The following is a 24,053-nucleotide window of genomic DNA, read 5'->3' as shown; positions in this document are numbered from 1 at the left end:
TGCCATCAAAGTGCCTGAAGCCCCTGCTCTGGGGAAAATACACATCTTATATATCTCACATGATATTAGAGATTGGTTCCCACTTTTGTAATAAAGTGTTTTCTATCCAAATGCTGGACAAAAGGCATCCAGTCTCTGAGGCTGTTTTCAGGTGGCTTTTAGCCACCAAAGCTCCTGGTATTTCTTTAGAGCATTTTCATTTTCTGAACAGCATAAATGATGTCACTTATCGATTGCCAAACCTATTTCATAATTTCAATAACCTCCAGGGGACTGATTAAATCTGAAATACTTTGGCCTATTTTAAAGGAAGTCTAATTGTGTTTTTAAGTCAGCCTTGGAACACATGATTCTTTATTAACCTAATAAGCCTCCATTATCCCATTCCCAAAGTTCTATTCAAGCCCTGTATTTAGTGTAAAGTACCGTGCACTGGTTAATTAGAGCATATTATCTTGGATGAAAATGCTGAATCTTATTCTGCAGAGTCAGGGCTTGGAGAATTTGTTAATACTCTGCGTGTACCCAGCTTGGTTCTTATCTGAGCCCTGGCATGTGTTAGCAGGGCAATTACCTACTTGCAATAGCTGCCTGCTACTTGGCAGAGGGGAGTGCTGAACAGAGAGTTATTTCACCAAAGATAGAAAAGTGACTCATTTTGATTACTCAGTCATGTCCTCTCCTCCTCGTGCGTGCACAATGGGAAAGTCTGATGGAACCAGGGGAAAGAGGAGCAGCATGTGTTGCAGTCACTTCTCTTGTTCACCACGTCGCTGTAGCAAAAGTAAAAACCCAATAATTATAATGTAACAAGGCTGAGTAATAAAACATTTCATCTTCCCACATTTAGAAGGCGAATCTGAATTTAAAGGGAAACAACAAGTTAAAGACTTCAAGGAGTAAAGGACGGCGATAATTTAATTTCTGTTTACCACAGTTTCCAGTCTGCTTGGCCTTCTGGCCTCTGTCTTTGTGTTCTTGTTGCAAAAAGGAGAAGTGTTCTCATCCAAACAGCACCCTGATTTAAATTAGTGTGGTACACTTTACATGAAAAGTGTATTTACAAAATACACTCTTCCCAACCTGGTCTGGGAAGACTGAGCAGACAGTGTGTGTCAGGTGACATTTCTAAAGCCTCCTCCTGACTGGGAGACCCCATTCCCATATTTAAGGGATCAAGGCCTGTGGAAGTCTCCTGAAGCTCACAGACTCTCAAAACCATCTGTTACAGACATATTCCATCATTTTAAAAAAGTTTTTTCATGAAACTGCTCAACCAACTATGCCCATTTTCCCACTGAAAAAATATTATTAAGTTCAAAAATTTGCAGCACTAAAAGCTATATCCCTAAAAAGCCAGAATAAACTGTTTGCCTCTGCAATAATCTGTTCAGCTTGATGGCCTGTTCAATTACACATCATTATGCATTTTCCATGCCAATTAATTTAGGAATAGTCCCTTAATCTAATGCAACCTTGGTTCAAAAATTGGAAAATTGTTTTCAGGAAGAGTTTCATGACACCCCTGCAAGGTTTAGCCTAATGGTGTCATTTGAAACACATGCAGATTTGTAGTTGTACATCTGACAATGGCTCATTAATGTAGCAGCAGCATTTAAAACACAGCATACAGTAGATAATTTTAATCTGGAGGACAGAATAATAAATATTTTTTCCCTTCCTGATTTTTAATATAAAATGATCTATTTTACCTCTCGTGACATCACCAGAAGGATGTCCAGTAAAACAACAGTTTCAAAGCCATAAAGTAAAAATTTTCAGATGTTTTTCTAGTACTTTCTAAAATTAAGCACTTTCTTAAAAAATAATAAAAAAAAAAATTAAAAATCAACACTGAGTTACTGGAAAGCCCTCTCAGACAGTGACCACGCTGCTGACAGACACTTCTTGACCTTTCACCAGTGCTCTGTGGCTCTCCTGAAACCTTCTCCAGTGACCTTCACGCCTCCCACTGCTGGGACTGCTCTCCTCACTGAATCCTGACCTCTGATCACTGTTTCAGTAAGACTTTAAATTTACATGGCTTCAAATATCTTTTTAGTACCCTTCCTTTATCTAAACACTAGTTCTCAGTGGAAAATTGTGGTGGTTGTCTGCCAATGAGAACATTAAGACATGATTTCAATAAAAACGATGCATGAAATTTTGCCCTAATGGATATGTTTGAACCTTTTAGAATGCAATAACTTCAATAATATTATTTTTTTTGTTCCACAAAAATGATTTCCCCATTTTTCAGCCATCTCTAATTTTAACAATAACTTGCAGGTGTTTCCTGTTAAGTTGGTAATAACTGTGTCCTGGGATAATAAAACTTTTTGGGTTTGGCCCATTTATCATATTTAAATTATAACTTAAAGGTGCATCCTGTTTACAAGGTAATAATTATATAAGGGTCTAAACAAACTCTTCTGGAGCCAGTCCAACCTATTGTGTTATGCTGGGCATAAAGAAACCTTGGATAATGCCACAGGTAGTAAAAGTTGAGTCTCCCTTCGTAGCAAAAAATGGGGAAGAGATAGGGAAAAAAGGTCGGTGTGTTGCCTAAATTAGGAAATTAATTTTGAAAAAATAAAGAGTCTCCAAAATGAGCAATTAAATCATCTTAAACCTTAGCTGATGGCCAGACAGTGAGAACACACCCATGTGAATTCCTTAGGGTGGAGGTCAGCAGAAGATGTAAATGCGCAGCCCTGCACCCCCTGCTCCGTCTCCCGTGTCCTCCCAAGGGTCCCCTGCCCGTCTCTGGCTGTGTTCCCCTGGCTCTGAGGCAGCACTGCCCCATTCCAGGACCACTGGCCTCAGCCTCCCATATCCCTTCTTGCTCTGTGCCATGGCTGGGATTTTAAATCACGCTTCTTTTTATCAGGAGAGAAGACCCAGAAGGTTCAAAAAAACCCCCCAAACCCAAGGGAAAGAGGTCAGGTCTTGAACTCACAAGTCCTCTGTTAGACTGCTGCGTCACAGTGAGATCTGGGGTCTCATGCAGAGCTCTCCACCTTGCCCCAATCTCTTGCACTGATGATCCCAAATTTCCTGCCCCAGCGCCAGCCGGGTGCTGTCCACCTCCGTGGTTTAACAGCCTGCAGAACCTCGTGCAGTGGGACAACAGGCACTCCTTTGTTGAGGTCAGGACTTAGGGGGATGTGGAAGGAATTTGGGTTGTCCTGTGTGCAGAGGAAAGTAGCAACTGCAGCATGAAGCACGGAGAGATACCAGCCTTGAAAAAAGCTACTCCAAAAATAAACTCCAGAAGCCATCAGTGCATTTGCTCGCATTGTAGCTTGGCTCCAGTGTTTCACTGTTATTTCTTAACAGCAAAATAACCCCCAAACATTTTTCCTTTTTTTGGAGTTTTTTTCTTTCTTTCTTTTACACTTTTTTTTCCTTTTTTTTTTTTTTCTACATTCTGCACAGTATGAGTAATTCAAGGAGAGAATAAAGGCTGGCATTGTATAGCACACTTTCTCATGCGCACACAAACCTCCTTCCAGCTTACTGAAGGAATCAAAGGGTGGAGGGCGTGTCTCCAGCATTTCATGTAAATGACGTCTTTTTTTTGTTGTTTTCTCCTGTTTTAATGCCACCATAAACGCAGTGTGATGAAGCATTGATGAAAAATGAGCCCATGACACATCGTACTTTTAGAACAGCTCATATATTTGGCCGAGCCCCATTTGTGTCTTTTTTTTCTTTCCCCCCTCTCCCCCCCTCAGCTCGAGCACAGGTTCACAAACACCTTTGCCATGAGGAGGAAATGCAGGTTTCTTTTCACCCTGAGCAGCAGTGGCATCCCTCTCCTCAGGGTGCTTGAGGCAGCTCGTGCCACCCAAGCAGGCATCACACCCTCACCAAAGTCACAGCCTGGACAGGCCAGCGGTCACCCCGAGCCTCCAGCAGGGTGGATGCTTTTGTTCCTCCCCCATCTCCCACCAGGCATGGGACTGTCACCTTCCCTGAAGCAGTGTCACTGCCCAGAGTAGAGAAATCAGGGCGTCCTCGTGAAAAAATGCAGCTTCTTATTCATCAGGTGACTTGGAGGGAGTTGGGGGTTAACCTACATTTTATTGAGAATCTTCTTTTTCTGTATAGCACTGTCCTGGATTTCTTGGTAACAACTGGAGTCCTGGATTTAAAACTACCTAGGAAAGAACTCAATAAGTTCTAAATCACCAAGAGTGCCCCAGCTGTCAGAGGGGGACAGGGGACACTGTCATACGGGAAATTAAAAGCCTTGGTGGTGAATCTCCAGTGGCACAAGTGTTCCCATGCACACGTGCCAGTCCTGGCCCTGCAGCAAGGTCCATCCTTTTGGCAGCTCTTCCTGACAAAGGGAAGGTCAGGGATGGTCTCCTGGCACAGACACACTGCAGACCTCAGCCTCACCTTCTGATCTGGCCTCCTGAGCATTTGTGTTCCGCTGGAAATGTGGATTTCACCAGGTGGGGAAAGGCAGAGTGGAATCTAACAGTGCTGGAGGCACAGCATGGAAGAGTTTTCCCAGGAAAAAAGGAAGCTGGATAAAATCAACAGTTTTCAAATGTGGCCAAAGAGCCCATCATGTTAGCTGGCAAGGTCTGCTTTCTTAATCATCATTGTGAGAGCACCAGCAGCATAAAGCTGTGTCTTATAAAAGTCCTCTCTAGTGTCTAGACCAGTGTACAAAGAGTTGTCGTTTCTCATTTGCCTTTATCACTTTGCCTGTGTTGAGATATGGCACAATATTTTATTTTAAGCTTATTTTTTTCCAATCAATTTTTGTAAGTTTTCAAATATGACAAAGGACTCATGTCTGCTCCCCAGAAAGATCCATCATTTCTTTAATGGAGACTTTCAAAGCAACATAAGGGAACGGGGCATAAGGAAACTACTTGAATTTTCATTGTTTTGAAAAACATGTAAACATACCAGTTTTAAACCAACCACTTTTTCCCCATTGTTGCCAAAAATCCTATAATGCTTTCCACATGGCTGTTTAAGCTGTGAGAGGTGACATCAGACACCCAGGAGAACATAGGGAAAACCTGGGTATTGCTGACAAACCATGGGCAGTTCCTTCATTTCCAAAGTTATCAGGACCACACATGGCACAAGCACAAATTAATGCCATTTCTCAACTTGATTATGCTCATTTCCCTGGGTGACAATGTCTCCTGGACAAGATAAGCCTGTTCCTGCTGGGAGCTGCTTCTGCAACTCAATTCAGAAAACAAGGTCAATCAAGCCCCTATTTCCCAAAAAAAAGTCATTACCAGCAATTTTCTCCATTTTGTAACAAAGCTCCAGAGGTTGCATGACCCCATTTCTGTCATCAAAACTGTTTCCTTTTTTCCCCTCTTCCTCAGGCAGGCTGCAGGGAGGATTTGAAATAAGGAAATAAGGAACTAAATGAGTTTCTTGAAATTAGCTTTTCATAGCAGAGCTACAGGAACCATGCTGATTGAAATTAAGTCCTTGGGGAATACATTTCTTCTGGCAAAAATAACATCTCCTAAAACTTTTGTCAGTCTTTTCACACCAATAATTTATATTTCAGAACTTACTTTAAGATGAGGTTGCGTCTGAGGGTAATTATTTGCTTCTAGAAACAGATAAAGCTAAAAGCATGCTGATAATCTGCTTCTAATCTCTCTGTACCAACCTCCTTTGGCCCCATACAAATCTTCTGGTCAGTGATAAATTTGGCAGCTCTGTTTTGGCAGCTCAAACTCAGCTGATCTGAGCGCTGTTTTTAAAACAAAAACAAAAGCAGCTCCTCCTTTATGAAATACATGTCCACTGTTCACTCCAAGCTGCAACTGGTAAGGCTGAAAAAGGGTTAAATCCCAGTTTTTCATGGCCACATTGAGTGCTCCTATATTATTTTGCCTCCTTGATTTTAAGTCAGCCACATGCCCGCTGCTGAAACTACAATGCAGTCAGTGTCTGGATCTCTGACAAAGATCAGGCTTTCATCCCTGTTATTTGTGTTACTCCTCAGAGTTTTTTAATGGTTTTTAGCAGAGAAAAATAACAGTCATGGCTTGGAAGTGCTTCAGAATGACCCAGCACTCACCATCGTGCAGCCCTTTCAGGGATGCTTTGGGATCCAGGTTCTGGCTGCTGCTCCAAGGGGATCTGTGTCTTCTCAGGCAGGTTTCCAGTGACTGGCACTGAGAAATAGAATAATCTGTAATAAAGAGGAGCAGAATTCTACATTCACCCCAGAGACTGGGGCTTGATACTTTCAGGGAAGCTGCAGTCAAGTGGAAGAAATATTCATTTGATCACATCAGCCAGATCATGTGAGATTTCAGCTCAGCATGGTGGCAGGACAGTCACACCATTCCGTGTCACCTGCCAGGGGAGTTGTCCTTATCCACCACGGACAATAAGCTTTGCCTGGACCCAAATTCATACTACAACAGTTGCTTCTCCACTCTTTTTCTTAAAATCTCTTTCTGCAAGAGGCTCCTTCCAGAGCTGTCTTCAAGTCTTAGAGAGTGTGCAGGGAGGTTTTTGCCTCCTGCATCACTCCACATCCTAAACACTTTAAATAAGGGGGACCTTGAAATTCTTGATCACATGGGGTATGTTACCACTGCACATTGAAGTAACACGTTTTCCATCTCTGAGTCTCCTTTTCCTTTGCCTTTGGCCATCATTCTCTGCTGGATAACATCTTGGAGTTTTCTTTGCTCAGAAAAGTGTCTGCTGAAAGTCACTCTTCGCCCACAGCTACCTGACATCACACACAGCATCACACACAAACCTACTTTTCCTCATGTTGGCAGTTTGGCAAGGAAACACATCGAATGGTTGATAAATGACCCTTCTGTGGGGGTGACAGAAGCGGCCTCAGAACTCACCTCTGGTTTATGATGTAAACTTCACATTTTCCCAGAAGATAAAGGAATTTGCACACGTGGTGAACTTGCCGTTGTCATTCGTGTCAGGATTTGAAGATGAATTAGCAACTGTCTGATCCAAAGTCCACTGAAGACAGTAAAGGCCATAAGGAATCAAAGACAATAAAGATACGAAAGAGTACTGACAGCCAAGATATTATTATCCCTTTTTTTTTTTAATAAAAAACAGTTCAATCAACTCTTTTGTTTATGCTCTGCAGCATATAAATAAGCATATCATGACACATTTTTCTATCTTGGCAAAAACAGCTTAACAGAACAACATCAAATCATCAGTATCAATCAATCCATTAATTTCATAGCTGAGTTATGTAAGGAATTAATCTTGTACTCAAAGATAGACTAATCTGAGACTGCAAAACAGTACCCTGCTACTAAATCCCAGCTGTAGAGGGAGGGACTGGGCTTCTGATGGGCAAAATAAGAATTAGCTGCTCCCAACTGTCCAGTGTGTCATGAACTTAGTTGGATTTAACATACTTCCTCTGCCTCTACACGAGCCATACTCTGACCACAACTCAGACCAGATGATCAGGCAAGAGCAAGGGGTGTTTAACCAACAGCAGGTACACCAGTCCCCCTCCTGCTTCCCCCAGCTCTGGATCCAGATTTCTGTCCAGAAATCTTGCTCAGCTGAAAAAGAAATCAGTTTTAGTCGTTTGCCTGGCATAAGATTGCAGGTCTTTTAGCCAAGCCAGGGCTCCTGCTGCAGACCAGACCCCAGGGGGATGCAGCCATGCATTTGCAGATCCCTGGTGCAGGACATGCACAGGGGAAAGGCACACAGGCTCACACCCCTCCAGGAAATCCCAGGGAGAGAGGTGGAGTGCTGCCCTCAGCCCTGTCCAAGTGGGGCTCAGCACTCCTCCAGAGCCTGACAAATAGATGGCCTTTGTCTGATGCCCCCGAGGGCAAATGCAAGCTAATAAAAACTCGAGTCCACACAGATAACGTATAATTGTAACTGGGTTTTAGGTAATGGTCTTCCAGGCTATCTCATTATTCTCTTTGAACAGGCTTTGAATTACACTTTTGCAATTTTAGATAAAAGTGAACCAGCGGTTTTGCAGCATTAGCAAACTAAGTTAGATTGAATAGTTAGAATTAATGGGTACTTTGATTTCATCTTTCCCTTTAACCTTGAAACCAGCAATCAGGCAGCAAAATCATTTTCCCCTGCTCATGTTTTTTCCCTCAGTCATCTTTCTCTATTCTGCCCTCTCAGGCACTCGCTTTTAGTTTGTTTGACTTTGGCCAGGCTGCATTTCCAATTCATGGGTGCTCTCTGGAACACCAATGCCTGCATCACAACAGTATTTTCAGTATTGAACTGTGACTATTTGTAACCAGGATGAAGTATAAATCTTTCTGTTGGTGGTGACCCAACAAGTTCTTCTGGCTCTGCTTGTTTTTTGGGTTTGGTTTTGTTTTGTTTTTCTCTTAGTGAGTCCATTGTAATGGCCATTAGTGTTGTGGAGTCTGAATGAATCATAACAAACTCCACTTTCCTTTTGCTCCAGTGGCTTATACACAGCAGAAGAAATCTCTAAGGAGCTCTCCCACATGTTCTGCTTTTCCCTCAGGCAGACATGGTCCCCCCTAAACAAGCCTAAATCACCTATTCCCAGCCATGAGCCTCTGACAGCCCTGAAATGAATTTATTCTTGGTCTTACACATAAAACTAACAAGCACACAAGTCCTTAGTTGATGTGGATGTCCAAGGCACTTCTGGGTAATGCACCCAGACTCATCCAGCAACAGCAGGGTTCCTAAATTTCCACTGTAAAGGCCACAGATCTCCTGTGGAAGAGGAGAACCCTCACATCTCCACCAGACCTGCAGTGGAGGCCTCATACAGACAACTCAAATGTGCTTGCAGTCTGGTGCCAACAACACTGCAAATAAAACATGCAATAAAAACACAGCTGATATGTATATTAGCCTTATCTGAGCAGAGAGTAGCAGCTAGATGTGCCTCTTCATTCATTTATTCCATAGCTCCACAGGCTAGGCCACCTCCCTGACTTCCCTCTGCTTTGGACCAGAGAGGCCACACAAATGAAAGCAGTGGCAGAAGTTACCACAAGAGCACCATGTCCCACACTCCCTCCTCTTTGCATTTTTCCTCCACAATATTTATTTGGGGGAAAAAAAGTGTTTATGCAGGGTTTACAATCCACAAAGCCCTAAAGAATTGTAGAAGAAAAAAAAATCTCAGGTGCTTCTTAAGAAATTCCTCATTTCTAAACCTCAGTGGATTAAAGTTTCTGCCCTAATGATCCTTGTGAGTGCTTTTGTGTAAAACTTTGAATAACTTTATTGATTACATTCCGTATAGCACAAGTCTCTGGAATCTTATTCTTATTTTTCTCTTCTCAAAAGCTCCTATAAAGACATACAGTACCAGAATGGATTAGTGCATTAGCCCTTGCCTCTGCAGACTTACTTGCAATCCAGAAAGGATTTGGATGAAGGGAGCCTTACCAGGCAGGATCACACTTCTTAGTGGAAAATATTTCCATACTGAAAAAATGGGAAATGCAACGTTTAGCACAGTTCAACCTGTTTGATAGCCTCTTCTGTGTGAGGCACCAGGCTGGCTACAGAAACAGCACCACAGGCAGCCCTGGGATGCCTCGACAGGGCTGTCTCAGAGCTAGGACAGTTTTCATAAAGAGCTTTCTCAGAAGAGGATAAAAGAAAGCCCTTTGGTAAAGCTGAATGGGAGAGTCCAGCTGGCATAACAGAAGTTACAGGTGAAAAATGAGGTTTCTTGGCAGAATGTTTGGTCTGATTGAAAGAGCAGCCCACAATTTTCTCTTTCCTCTGACAGTGCCTCCATAACTATTTTCTTCCTGGTGTTTTCCAACACAAGGCTCTTCCACATAAGAAAACAGATGACAAGGTGAATACAAGTTTCAGTTTTAAAATTATTTTCAGGGCCTTCAGTCTGTTTTGAGAAAGGAAACAGGACTTCAGTCTAAAACCAGACTCTCCACCCTCTCTTTCTACCCTCCCTTGTCCTTTCCACCTGTTTAGATGTTTTCACAGTGGGATAACACATTCATTCCCTCCAGACCAGGGCTCAGCTGTTAGGAATGGAAAATAAAACCCAAGTTTGCAGAGTATTTTTAGCCCAGGGAAAATAAAGCGGTTGCAAATACCGTCCACCCAGCAGCTCCTCCGCCTTGTGCAGATCCCTGCCCAGAAAGAAAGGAAACCACAGGGCCAGGCTGAGCCCACTGATTTTATACCCACGCCAAGCACTCCGGAGTGACTCACCCAACAATCCCACCCTTCTTTTTGTGCCTGTGTGGAGCTGCCCTCCCCAGAGGTCACATCAGCTGGTCCCTGCCGTGGCTGTGGCACCGGTGCTGCCACTGCCACAGATGCGCCCAGCTCGTGGCTCTCACCCCAGCACAGATCATCTGTTGGTGACAGGCTCACCACCAGGTTGCAGATGGGTCTCTGTTTCCCTCTGATCTCCCCAGCCTCGAGGGAGAGGCCTTCTGAGCAAAGGCAGCGTGTAAGGGGATACAACTCTAAACAGATGACACATATTTTAGATCCACCTAATGGCTGACCCTGGTTTCCAGGCTCCCCAAGTGCCATTTGTCTTTAACAAATGGCCACACCGGCTGTGGAGATGATATTTTAAAAATGTCTTTGAAAGGGCTGACTTGCCTCTAATGGCATCTGCAGCGTGTGTGCCCCTGACAGTTGTCCTCTGTGCTGTCAGGCTGCTGCCACTGCAGGTGAAAGCAAAGTATTCTGAAATAGAAGTTGTAAACTGACAAGGAAGTGTGTTTAGAAAAAGCATGTCCTGAATGGAAGAGGTGGTTTCAAGAACCAAAGAGAGGAGGATCTAGAACACGCTATCATCCATGGCTAGGTCTGAGCATCCTTGGACTGTGAGCTGTTAATTGAGTTTATGCTGAAGCTGTAGCAAAGCAGTGATTTCTTTATTGTTTCACTGACTGTGCAGCACCTTGTATGCAACAGAAACACTGGATGATGGCTAAATTGTTCAAACATTGCTGAGAGGAAGATTTTAATCCTGAAATATCCTTTAAGCAAATTTTTCCAGCTTTCTGTCTCTGTCTTGGGAAAACCTGGATATTTTGTACAACTCCCTGGGACATCTCCCTGTGAAACTAAAACTACTACAACATCTCAGGGTGTGGGCTGGGTGCAGGGGCAGCCCCAGGTGCTCCCAGTGCCTTGGGCACACTGCACACACCCAAAGGCTGGAGCAGCGAGTGCACACCGGGTCTCACAAGGACCACGCTTGTTATGAAGGCATCACAAACAGCTCAGACATATTCTCCTGTCCAAGAAATCCTGGAAAGAAATATGGCAACTCCTTTGGGAACCATTCAACTCTGCTCCATCTCCATTTACTTAGTCATCAGCAGCATGCTGCTGTGGGCTCACTTAGTTGTGGGAGTATTCCCAACAGACCTCCTTAAAAAGCACTTTCTATTTAAGACCAAAAAACAGCTGCTGATAATGCTGCCTGAAGCTGGCCATTTTGCTTCTGGCTTCTATAGATTCCACATTTTTCCTATCCAGCCAGCACAACAAGCAGTTTAGCATCCATTGCCTGGGATTTCTGAAAATGCTCAGCACTGACCTGACTGATCTCACTGTAACCAACACCGAGTGTGCTTTGCTTTCCTCTTCCTTTTATTCTTGAAAAGATGAAGCACCCACAAATAGCAGATCATCTGCAAAGTTAAGGCATGGTTATTCCAGTAGCTGACACACTGCTCCATGAATGCTGGCTATTTACAGCAAATGTAATCCCAGTTTATCTTCTACAAAATCTTTAGCACGTTATTTCTGGGAGTTCAAGTTATAACTGCTATGATTTGTGAGTGTATAATTCAGGGAAGCTGTTCTATTATTCCATTCCAGTTTGGAGACTTGGAGGAAGAATATCCTCCTGAAGCTTTCAGTCCTTCTGCAGAGAAGTGAGTAACATATGCGTGGTATTATGTATTAGCAAGTATTTAAACCCTCCCCAGGTCTGGCAATATTGCTGCTGGTATATAGCATAAATTCCTTGGGAATTGGGCTTTTTCTTCTTTTAGTAGTGCTCCCACCAACCCAGCCAGCTTTACCCATCTTGGATTCAGGGTGTCAGTGAAGACCCATCTGGACAACTCTGATTCAGAACTCCCAGCCTCTCCTTGGAGATCACCAGAAGAAAAAAAGATTTTAAGAACAATGAAAACATTAACAACACAAGCCAGATTTTTAAATGGCAGAGTCTTTGTTTGCTACCAAAAGATATCTTAGCTAGGATTCTCTTAAGTGCTGGCTTTCAGGCTTTTTCCCAATTCTATGGACCCAGGGGGGCAGTGTCCACTGAAGACTCTGCTACAGCAAGCTCAAGCACTCAAGGCCAAAACAAGAAGTGCTGTTTTTCTCTTTTTAAGCTCCAGAGAGGCCAATAAGAAATCCACAGACCTCAAGTGATTCTGCTAACCACAGCAGAAAATATCCACTGTGGAGTAACATTAGCAAAACTCTGCCTACAGGTCATGAGTTTCTTCAAGAGTGACTTTTTTCCCAGATGCTCTTTTCAAGCAGGCTCACAAAACCTTTGATACAATTTCCTGTTATTTGCAGGATGGAAGACAAAAAAAATGGGCATTTTAGTCAAGGCACACATAGGCAAAGCTCTCTATTCAGAGTCTAGCTCAATCAAAATTGTAGTTAAACTGGTAGTGACAGGACCAGGCTCCAGCAGACACCAAGTGCTTCTGAAAAGCCCACTTTCCATGACAGGGAAACTGGAGAAGCAGTAGATTTTGTAAATCTGACAGGAGCACTCTGGATGCTGACTGGAGCTCGGGTGTTGCATTTTTACTACACGAGGTGAGGATACACTTCACAGATGAACACAAACAACCAACCTCTGGACATTTCTTCAGCGAGATGTGCACTTAAACACTTATTTACAGCTGCTAAAAGTCTCATTTTCCAAATGCTCTCAAAAGAAGTTGAAAGGCTCCTAAGCTGTGGCTTGGATGTCAAAAACAGTATTTGGAAGAGTCTCAGTTGTTCTCTGAGGGAGAACAGATTTTTTTATGGACTTGCTCTACGTAGATGATTGAATCAGAGGACTAAAAGTGGATTTTTGCCTTCTCAGAAGCTGGGCAGTGGTTGCCTTGGCTTGCTCTAACAGCTCCTGGGTACCTGGTCCCACATGTGAGCAGGTGAATAATTGACAGATGGTTTTCTTTATGCAGCTAAGTAATAACTTTCAACATTATGTCAGGAGAGATTAGCAAGCAGGGGAAAAACGCACCGAGGAAAGCTGGGGCTTAAACTTGTTACCCGGCATCCCCCCGTGCCAACCACGGCCAGGGGCGCCCAAAGGTGCTCGTTAGAGAGGGTGTTTACAGGTGAGCCATTATCAGGTACTGATATAAAATACTGCTCTGGAAAATCACATTTAATAAGCTCCAGCTGCCTGGGAAATTAAAAGCGAAATTCCCGCAGCAAACAGTCAGTCTGGAAAACAAGCAGTGGTAGGGCTGAAACAAAGGAGCTGAGCTTGAAAAACAGAGCTGTGACTGAGTCAAGCTGCAGTTTGGAAAGGATATCAGATGGATGTTTTCCTAGGCTTGCTTTTATGCAGATTTGCTCCTGCCAGCATAAGGAGCTGCTGAGGCCACAGCCTGTCTTCTTTTGCCTTTGCATTCTTACCTGTGCCCCCAGACTTTGCTGCCACGAGATCACAGGCTATGTCTCTGGGCTGGCTTAGAAAATGCAACAGTTTGCAGAGGTGTAATAATGTGTTTTATTTGAAAACAGAACTTAAAACAGAAATAGAAACACAAACAGTGAGGCCTGGCAGCCCCTCTCCCCTGCCACTCCCAAGAGCTGGTTGTCTCCTGCTTCCCCTCCCAATTTTCTGTTGGCTCAGTGCCTCCCCAGCTGGCAAAAAATGGGGGTGATGATCACCCTTTCTTCCTAAGATGATGATGAACCTTTCTTCCTAAGGCCAAATGGGAACAAGACCCCACTGGCTTCCCTCTGATGGCACAAAACACCACTGGGGCTGCAGGGCTGATGCTGCCCTGTGCCAGGCATCCATTGCCTTCATCCTCTGCTTGCAGAATAGCCCCCTGCTTCAATAAAATGAAATATAAACTAGCAAAAGAAATGCAGCCTACCTGACCCCAACAGCTCTATCTTTTCACTTTGTGGAAGGGATGGAGAACCTCGAGACTGATTTCCTGGTTCATTTAAGGAAGACCCAAGGGGACAATCAGTGGCAGAAGAGAGCCACACTGGCTTTAAGTGGACTGGTTTGGGTACCAGAAGCAGCAGAGCCCTGTCCAGGCTAATTCACTCTTGTTCTTTCAGCCTGATGGAAACAGAACATACCTTCTGTCACCCTTTCAGGAGGCCTGGCGCATCTGGGGCTATCATAAGCTCAGACTTCATCTGTTTTATAACAGGATTCCAGTGTTGCCTGTGGATGGTGAGCTTTCTTAAAATGCTTTCCCAGGGCAGGATAGGGATTTTGGCCATCCACCTTCATTTCCATTATTTTCCATGGCTGCAGAAAAATTTTTAGACTAGAGGTGTGTTTAGTTTAGAGGGCCAGTGGTGTTCAGAAAGGATGCTGGTGATCCTTCCCCATCTGGGAAAAAGGCTTTTTGTTATCCCCACAGACTCCATTGGAGTAATAGACTTGCATCTTCCCTGAAAGCTGATTCACAATGTTCTCTTGTGGTTGTACACCAGCAAATCATGAATGCAATTTCCATCCTATCACCCACCTATGAACACAGCTTTTTAGTTGTTCATGGCCCTCATGACCAAATTTTACCGGATCAAAATTGTCCCTTCTGTTTATTTTTGAGTATCAGGAAAACTGGCATGGCTTACTTATGCTTCAAAAAGCAAACAAGCAAATGCATAACTGGGCCCTAGATGCCAACAACAACATTGCATGTTTATTGTGATGGTTGGACATACAGCCAATAGATTTTGAGTATACTGGTGAAATGCTAAAGGCAGATTAAGTATGCAGAAAACTGGTTGAGTAGCTTTGAAGTTGTGACAATAACCATTTCCAAGCACAGTCAAAATTTCCATTACGTTTCTTGGCTTGGTCTCACTTCAGGAGGCTGGATCTTGCACACTTGGTAGAACTTGCTAATCAGTTTTTTTCTGTTTTATCTGAAGTGCTTTTCACTTTGGGGGCAATTGTGAAGCAAAATAGAAACAAGGAACAGCACAGTCCAAAGACATTTAAGGTAGCCAGGAACAGTGCACTCTTGGAGGAAAGGCTGTCCTGAGACATGAACAGAGCTGACTTTTTATTTCCCTGTTTGTCTGCACCAAGGCTAAATAATACTTTCTAACATTCTCTTAGGACTTTATAAGCTTGTTTAGTCTGTCCCTCCTCAAGGTGACCCTCTCATTGTCAAACCCAGCCCGATGGGAATTTTAGGTGTTTGCTGAATCTGTGAAATGTGTTCTAGCTAATTGTTTTTTACTATTTCACTAACATTTCCTATGCCATGCAGTCACTTTACATCTTCTCTCCCATTTTTCTCCTGGCAGCAGGAGCAGAGCTGAGACTGCCAGCAGTAGTGAGGCTTCTTGGGATTAAAAACACCCCTTACAGACTGCAGAGAGCCAAGGGTGGCATGGACTACAAATGACCTTTTTTTTCCTGATTCATAGTTTGAAAATTGATAGAGCTGTGGGTTTCCCAGAAACTTGACCTGAACTGAGTCCATCTAATTATTTCTTACTCCTGTATCCTGCCCTGTGTTTTCTTTCAGTAGCTGGGCATTCTCTTCCAGCCAAAAGGGTAAAAAAAAAAAGAGGAAAACCTTCAAGAACATTTCCCTTTTCAGTGTGTAGGAGGGGAAGAGTGGAAGTGCCCAGCAGCAGCAGCAGCACGTGGCCACCCAAACCCTCAGGTCCATGTGATGGCACAGCTGAGGATGTGGACAAAGGCAGGGGCAATCCCAGCCTCTGCTGAGCCCAAGGTCGCCGGGCTGGGGAGCAGAACTGTTCAAAGCTCCCCCAGGCCACCTCCCCAGACAGCCTGGCCAAAGGGCAGGTCAGGCTGAGACGCTTCATTCCCTTCTCCTTGATCTTTCCCTTGATCTCCCAGACATCACAGGAAGTCTTTGAAGCAGTGCAAATAAGGGCAGGAGCTGCTGCCTTAGGTTTAGATCCCCACAAATTGCATCCATCTTTCACCCAGGCCGAGATGTTCTGCTGAACAATAGCTGCAGATACTGGAGGCTCATTAAGGCCCTTTTCTCCAAGCCCCAAGCTGGAGCACATCCAGGTTTTCAAAGGCTGCACATCATTTAGCCACTGTGCATCCTCCAGAGCATCTCTGAGGCAGACATTTAGCCTTTAATATCCCTTGAAGATTTCAGACATATGATTCTTGCTCATTTTTCAAATGTGCTTCAGATTTAGTCTGAAGGGAAAAAAAAATCTGAATTACTCCATTCTCCAGGAAAATGTTACGAAATTAGTTGCCCTTCCAGACCCATTTCATGTTTCTTTGCACTTTTTTGTTAAAAGTGGGGGAAACAGAATGTAAGAAAACAGGGCTGTATCTGATTTCTATTCATCTGAGAGGGTATGCTTCAAATGCTGCACAGCATTTTCTAACATAATTAGAAGTAATTAATATAATTATTAATAACATGACTAACATAATTAATAGAACAAGCTAATTTCCTTTTGCATTCATCTCCAAGAATTTATTGCAAGTGCCAAGTGATAACTTGGGCATAGATTAGGCCATCAACATCAGAAAAGAAATTCAAAAGTCTGGGTGGGAGATTTTGAAGGGCGATTGAAATTTATAATATGTGATTTATAAATTGTGATTTATTCTTTGCAATTTATAAGCTGTGATTTGCAATTTATTTACTGTGATTGTGCTGTGACTATGCCTTTATTTTGTACTTTGTTTTTCTTAGGTGTCCTCATCTTGTTCAGTTTGAATTTAATGCATGTCATGAAGCCATTCATTTATTTGCAAAATTTGCTGAAAACCCCTAAGTGGAAACAGCATTATGGTACTTATGAATTATGGCATTAGACCTTCAGAGCTCATGCAATAGAAGTACTAAGTGAACTTAAAAGAAAGCAAAAAGCACAAGCACAGTTGTCTATGTGCTGAGTTCAAATTTTGCAGTGTTCAGCTGTAGCTGCTCATCCTGTGCCTGAGCTCCTGACTGCTGTTCATTTTCTGCTCAAGCAAAAGGCTGTTCTTGGGGCACTGTGGGGGACACGAGAGGCTCCCTAAAAGATGTCACAGCCCAGAGGGGTGATAACTGCAGCAGAGCTCACCTGGCCCTGCACTGCCTGGGCTGAGGAGGAAGGGGAAGGAGATGCTCAGAGACCACGGTGACTCCCAGGCAACAGCACAAGAGGACACAGCCTTAAGCTGCACCTGGGGGGGTTTAGACCGGACATCAGGAGGAAATTCCTCACAAAAGGGGTGACTGGGCATTGGAATGAGCTGCCAGGGAGACAGAGCAGTCACTGTCCCTGGAGGTGTTGCAGGACAGATGGGATGTGGCACTCAGAGGTGTCAGCGGGTGACAAGGTGGGGTCAGGTCACAGGTTGGACTCGACGACCTCAAAGGTCTTTTCCAACTCAGTTAAATCTGTGATTCTGTGATTCTGTCATTCTGTCATTCTGTCATTCTGTCATTCTGTCATTCTGTCATTCTGATTCTGCACTTGCTCCCAGCACCTCCTCACAGCCCAGCCTCACCCCGCACCTGCAGGACACAGGAGAGAATCCAGCCCCTCCACAGCCATTACACACACTCTGAATACAGCAGCACTTCGTGGCATGAAACTTGTCTCCCTAAATGATTTTGTCTGGGTGTACAACCAGGGCTGGCCAGGGTGCAGCTGCTGCCAAGCCCTTGCCCTCCCCTTCCACCCTGAGCCTCCAACCAAGCTAATGCCAGTGCTGTTGGAAGTGGGATGTCACAGTGCAGCACACACATACACAGGATCCCTTTAGATTCTGGTTTATATCTGCAGAGAGAACCTTGGCAGCTGTAAAAATATATTTTGGTCTGGTCACTAAGCTAAAGATTTTTTTTCCTCTAATTTCATACACAGTTACTAAAAGAGTCAGGGCTTTTGGCAGTGACATTGCACAGTTCTGTCAGCTAATCCCTCCCCCCATACACAACTTTAAAAATGATTAATGAAAATCCACCCCAGCCTGTATGATTAATATATTTAAACAATTTGAAAATGGACATGCTTTTCATTGTTGTCTGCTTTACAATGGGACACTTCATCAGAATGGAAGAAAGTGGAATGTTAACAGGGCCAGAACATTAATTACTTACATCTGAGCCCCCCAAGCTCAGTAACCAAGCACGAGCATCTGGAAGTGACAAACAGATTTTTACAAGGCATTACACTGAATTTATCCTGCACTAGTGGCTAGATATATCAGCGTGTCTGCAGCAGCTCCTTTGTTTTGGTTGGACACAGTGTTCTGCATTTACTGCCTGCACTTCTGGGCAAGTGTTGCTCTGGCAGCAAGTAGGGTTTGATCCTGGGGTTATCCCACAGGATCATCAGTGTGGAAGAGACCTTCAAAATCACTTATCCCAACCATTAACCAGCACCACCATAACCACCCCAAAACCATGCCCCCAGGTGCCACATCTCTTGTGACTCCATCTCTTGTGACTCTTGTTGTCCACTCTGGGCAACTTCTTCCAATGCCTGACCACTCCTCCAGTGCTTGACAATCTCTTCAGTGAACAGCTTTTTCAGTGTCCAGTCTAAACCTCTTGTCCTGTCACTTGGAACCTGGGAGAAGAGCCCGGGCCCACCTCTCCTTGGGCAGTTCAGAGTGAGATGTCACCCCTGGTGACAGACAGGGTCCATGTGCCTTAAAGAGGGTAAAGGATCTTGGTGCAGGAGCTAGCAGGGCTCACAGAAAGAGCTTTGCAGTAGACTTGAAGGGAGAAAGAGAGAAAACCAGACCTGCTGGAGATAAGCCAGGGCATGGCCACCATGATCTGAGGGGTCTTTTCCAACTGAAATGATTTTATTATTTTACAATCAAAAAACCCAAAATTCTGCCCCTGACGGCAGGCTCAAACTGCAGGGCCTTCCTGTTTCTTTTCTCATTCCTTGCCACCAGAAGGACAGAGAAAAGCACTATTTACTCTCCAGATCCTTTAACCAGTCATCCCAAGGCCCTGAAGTCTCTTGACTGACCTCAGACTTCTCATAGGCACTTCACTGTTGTCCAGCTGGAATATCAGTAATGAATCTGAGGTGCTGCACCAGGGTTGGGAAGATTTATCTTCATTATCTTCACATCTTTAACCTGGGCCCCAGGGAGACAGCAAACATCCCCACCAAGAGGGTCCAGTTTGCATAAGGGCCCTTCTGTTCCCTCAGGAGCAGAGAATCTCCCATCACCAATAACCAGACTTTTTTCCTTTCTAGAAGCAGTTTTGAGGTGGGAAGTTGGCTGATACCTCCATAAGAGAGAAGCCCTGTCATTGTCACTGCTCAGTTCCACTGTCACCTCCTGTCCAAAGGCACCTTGTGGTTGCCTCTGTCATCCAAGGGAGCAGGCAGGAGCACTCTGAAGCAGCTCAAGTGGGAATATACCAGCAGTAGAAAATATGAATGAAACCAAGCCTTCCCTCTGCAACACACACATATAAAAAGTAAGCAGTTTTATCCTGTTACTTGAAGAGGAAATCATCAATTGCAAACCTTTGGGTTTGGGGATGTGTGAAGTTGGGAGGTGGCGCAGCCATGAAGGAGACACGTCAGCTGTGCTGGGCAGGGACTTGTCACCATGTCCCTTCTCCCTTAAGTGTGTTCAGCCAGGTGGAGACAGGCTGGAGAATTCTGTGTGTTCTACCTGCCTGTTGAGAGTGTCCAGGGAAGGCAGGGAGTGTCATTCCAGTCCTTTCTCCTGGGGTTCTTTCCTCTGACACAGAGCACTCTGGCCCCAGGCCTGGTTAGTGTAGCACTGGCAGCCTCTCCTTGTCATTACAAAGGCATTTCTGTGCATGTAAATGGGCTTTTTGAGGGCACATCTAGACCTGTATGATGCTTTAGGCACCCAAAATAAGACTCTAGCACCTCGCACTCAACACTCATCCCCAGCACCCACAGCTCTGGGCACAGAAGTGTACAAATGTACCCAAGGCTGTGCTTCAGGGTGTGACCAGCAGTGCCCCTGGACTGCGCTGCTCAGTGCCTGCCTCAGTCCTAGCCCCTGTCATGACCACAGATGTGGCATTTTTCTACACATTTCACACAAATGGCTCGATTCATTCAGAGTTTCTGAGCAGCCCCCTGAATGATGCTCTGTGTGAGACGCCGTGGCCAGGGTGGCTTTCCCGCCCAGCCCAGGGGGTGACAGGGTGGTGTGACTCCTGCCCCAACAATGCCTGCATTCCTCTGGGGAGGACAGGGGCTCTGACTCCAGCTTCTGGGGCTAGGGAGCCAGACACAGATTTCTCCCCTCCGAGTGTCAGGCTCCCTGAGCTGTCCTGAGAGAGGAAGGTCATTCCCAGCCTTCCTGCTCAGCCCTCTGCACATGACTGCCAGCAATGAAAGATGCATTTAGCTGCAGTCAGAGGGGGCACAGTTTCTTTCCCAGCTGTGAGAGCAGTCATCACTGGAGATGTGTCTGCAATCCCTTGGGAAAAGGAGAAAATTGACCTCTCCTCAGCCACTGGGGTTTGCACAACCAGCCTGTAGCTGCATTCCTGGGCAGCTCCTTCTGATGAAAGACGTGGTCCTAGTGAGGTCCTTCAGATGTGAAAGGATTGGCAGCTGATTTCAGGAGACTCCCAGGCTCTAATGAAATAATAAAATAGAATAAATATCTAAATAATAAAAATACATAATAATTTAAAAGTATAATAACTAATAACTATGAAAAATGAAAAATAGATTGAATAATAAAAGTTAATTTTAAAGTACCAATGCTTAACATTTTAAAATTGATTGCTATCAGGTTTGCAACATAAACCATATTAAGAAGCATAACTTAAAGTTTCCCTTTCCTGACTTCTTGTGGTTTCAAGACAGCAGAGGGATGGCTGGAGCTTTAAGGAATCTGTCTTTTTTAACTTTAATGTATTAAAAACACATTAATATGTCAATGCAGCATTAAGGATATGAGCATTTAATAGTCATGCATTGTTCCTGTTCAATTTAACCTGTTGTGTGACACTAGAAACCTTTTCTTTCTCCTCTTACCTCCCTAACTGAGGAGGTTTAGACAGGGTTGTCAACACTTGCTGTCAGTTTAGTGACACCCTTAAAAACCCTAAAAGTACTAGAAGTTGTACACACCAGCTGTAGAAACTGAGTAGCTCAATCAAGGGCTGAAAACACTGTGATGATTTTCATTATGTTGCATTGGGTACTTTTGAGTAATTTGAGGAACCAGCACTGAAGTGACCCAAGCTGTGGAGTGTGAATAGCAATGTGTGACTGCATGGGAATGCTGGGAGGCTGGCTGCAGTAAGGATGGATATTCTGCAGCTTGGGGCAGCCACGCCACCAGACAGCTGGAGGCTGTGGGTCAATATTGAGCTCTGTTTGTTGTTCTTCAGAAAAGACAAATGTCTCTTCCACTAGTGTTTTCCTCCTTTAATATCCAGCCATCTGGTACCACGAAAAATAAAGTACTGTTCAGAGTGGTATCTTTGCAAACAACAGATAAAGCAAATGCCAAGCCAAGATGCTTCAGCAGTACCGACATCTCCAGATCAGAAAGGGAGGGACTAGGCCAGAGGCAAGAAAATCTGTCTCGTCTTCCACCACATGACATTCAGGGAAGTCAGTGAATCTAGGCACTTTAATGTCATCAGGTTTTTAGGTTTTGAGCATTTGTTGCAGGATGTTCTCTCAGGAAATGAAGGAAACTGAACAAAAGCCCCACAAGATGAAGCTCTCTCTAGACTCACACAAATATGTAGATCAGAATGTCCTCATATTTAGAAATGGACTTGCAAGGAACACAGTTCCTTTTTTCTCAGCTGGCTTACCTGAATTCAAATTGATCTCAAGTGAACTGTCTGAAGGATGAACTCTGATAAATGGTGCAAATTGCTCCTCCTGACTACCATTACTGTGAATACTCATCACTCAAGGATACTCTGGAATTTGTAAATGAACATACATTGCCCTCCAGAAATTTCAAACCCTTGCTTTCTTTGGACTACAAATAAAAACTCTATCTACAGCAAGTGAGGACAAGCTACAGCTAGAAAAGTCTCATCATTTGGGGGCTGTAGAGTGAAAGTCACTTGAACTTTCTTTTAATTAAAGAGGAAGCTTGAAGCTGTGAATATGGATAAATTTATCAGTCCTTCTCAGTTTCCTGGAGCTGGATTGGGCTCTCAGGTGTTTGCACTCCATTCATCACCTACAGACCTCCTCCTGGACTTCTCAAAGGGCCCTTCCATAAGAAGCAGAGTTTAAGCTTGGTTTTCCATGTGTAATCTTGGCCCTGTGGGGTGGCACAGTACAACAAATTCGAGCAGTGGTGTACTGGAGCAGGTTTTGTGCTTTGCTTCAGGGTCAGTCTGCAGGTACCTGGCTTTCTGGCAGAGCTCATGAACAGAGGTGGCTGTGGCAGTGACTTCTGTGACACGGGGTAGAGGAAATCACACCCACTCTGATTTCTGTAATCACTTTATTGGCTATTAAAGCCAAGCCAAGCAACACATGCCCATGGAGCATACAGCATGCACCTGCACAAGATACTGGGGCCCTGGTAAAAAATACAAAGAAGCTGCATCAGAATGAAAACAAAAGGCTCCCCCAGCAATCCTCTGAACATCAGGATTTTTCTGCAGTACAGCCAGCCAACTAAAGGGTGGATTTCAGGGGATCTGGCCGGGGGGCTCCCACCTCTTGTGTGCTTGAGGGATGCAGGGGAGAGGATGCCCAGAGTTGAAGTTTGTAGTGAAACTCACAGGCTTTGGATTGTTTAAAAATGGGATTTGTTTAAAAACGACACACACAGTTCCCATCTACCAGCACAGAAGATGCTAAGGACAGTAGAGCTGCAGGTTCTGGGTGTGTCACCTGGCAGTGCTGGACTCCACTGGCAGTTCCCTTGCTCAAAGCAGGTCTTGTGGTCAGCAGTGACAGTAACAGGGACACTCAGAGGTGGCTTCATCAATAGGTGATTCCACTGGCTTAAATCCTTGGGCTGCAGGCAAAGGTAGCAGCACTGTCAGGGTGCAGCACCTTGGCTCTAGGGAGCTTTTGGGTTCTCCCCCATGAAACATGCCTGGTTAGGTACTCCAAATGAACGGGAATCACAGCAAGGAAAGCACAGGAATAAAGAAGAGCAGCAGCTGTAAACCCCTGACCTGCAGTGGCTGTGACAGAGCCAGCGGTGGTTCACATCACTGCGGCAAAGAGAAAGCCCCACTCTGTGTTAGAGACCAACACAAACCTTTGGCTCTCCCCGACACCTTTCCAGAGGGGCACAGCCAAAACCACTGGCCCCATGTGCACCCAGCCCAAGGAGCTGTGCCAAATGCCAGCCCAGTGGCAAAGGCAGCGACAAGGAGCCCATTGTCCCCTTGGCCACATCCCCTTCAGCAACTGAGCCGGCTCTCACCCGTCTGGGAGTCACTGGGGGCTGAGCTGGGGCAGGACAGCTTTGCAGCAGGTGGTGCCACCTGTGCTGCCTAATCCCACCCCGCTGCAGGGGGGTGCCCTGAGCCAGAGCACAGGGCAGGAGAGCTGCTGGCTCCAGGCAGAGCGTTCACACATGGAGCTGTGCCTCTCAGGCTGCTGAAGAGCTGTCAGGGTGAGACAGATGCCCGTCCTGCTAGTCCTTCTCTCCCTGGGAAATGCAGTTGGGATGGAGCTGACCTTTGGGAGCATGGAGCTCCCACTGAGTCACCCACGGCAGGGGCTCCGTGCCAGCTTCCACAGAGACTGGGCTTGGAAGGAGCTTCCTTGGAGAAAGTCCATGCTGCAAAGTGTCGAGAGAACAGGCACAGCAGACACAAATCCTGTGAAGAGGAAGCCCTTTTTAGCAGCGTTATCTCTCTGTGTGTCCAGTTCAAACTAATTCT

The 24,053-nt window shown here is 44.8% G+C and overlaps 1 protein-coding gene across 4 annotated transcripts in view; it reads left to right on the top strand.

Annotated features, from left to right (window-relative positions):
* Positions 1-24,053, top strand: part of LOC134549607 (potassium voltage-gated channel subfamily KQT member 1-like) — a 395,125-nt gene that overhangs the window by 342,300 nt on the left and 28,772 nt on the right. For 2 of the 4 annotated variants that reach the window (XR_010080145.1, XM_063395350.1), the window contains one exon: positions 1,924-2,022. The exons of the other annotated variants lie outside the window; for them this stretch is intronic. Coding sequence is in view for 1 of the 2 variants with exons in the window: in XM_063395350.1 (XP_063251420.1) it covers positions 1,924-2,004 (81 nt within the window). In the remaining variant the exon portion in view is untranslated. The remainder of the gene's footprint in view (positions 1-1,923; positions 2,023-24,053) is intronic. 4 annotated transcript variants of the gene reach the window in all.

The sequence above is a fragment of the Prinia subflava genome, chromosome 4 (assembly GCF_021018805.1).
Source record: "Prinia subflava isolate CZ2003 ecotype Zambia chromosome 4, Cam_Psub_1.2, whole genome shotgun sequence".
Lineage (NCBI taxonomy): Eukaryota > Metazoa > Chordata > Aves > Passeriformes > Cisticolidae > Prinia > Prinia subflava.
The sequence above is the reverse complement of the archived record's forward strand: the minus strand, read 5'-3'. Positions and strand labels throughout refer to the sequence as shown.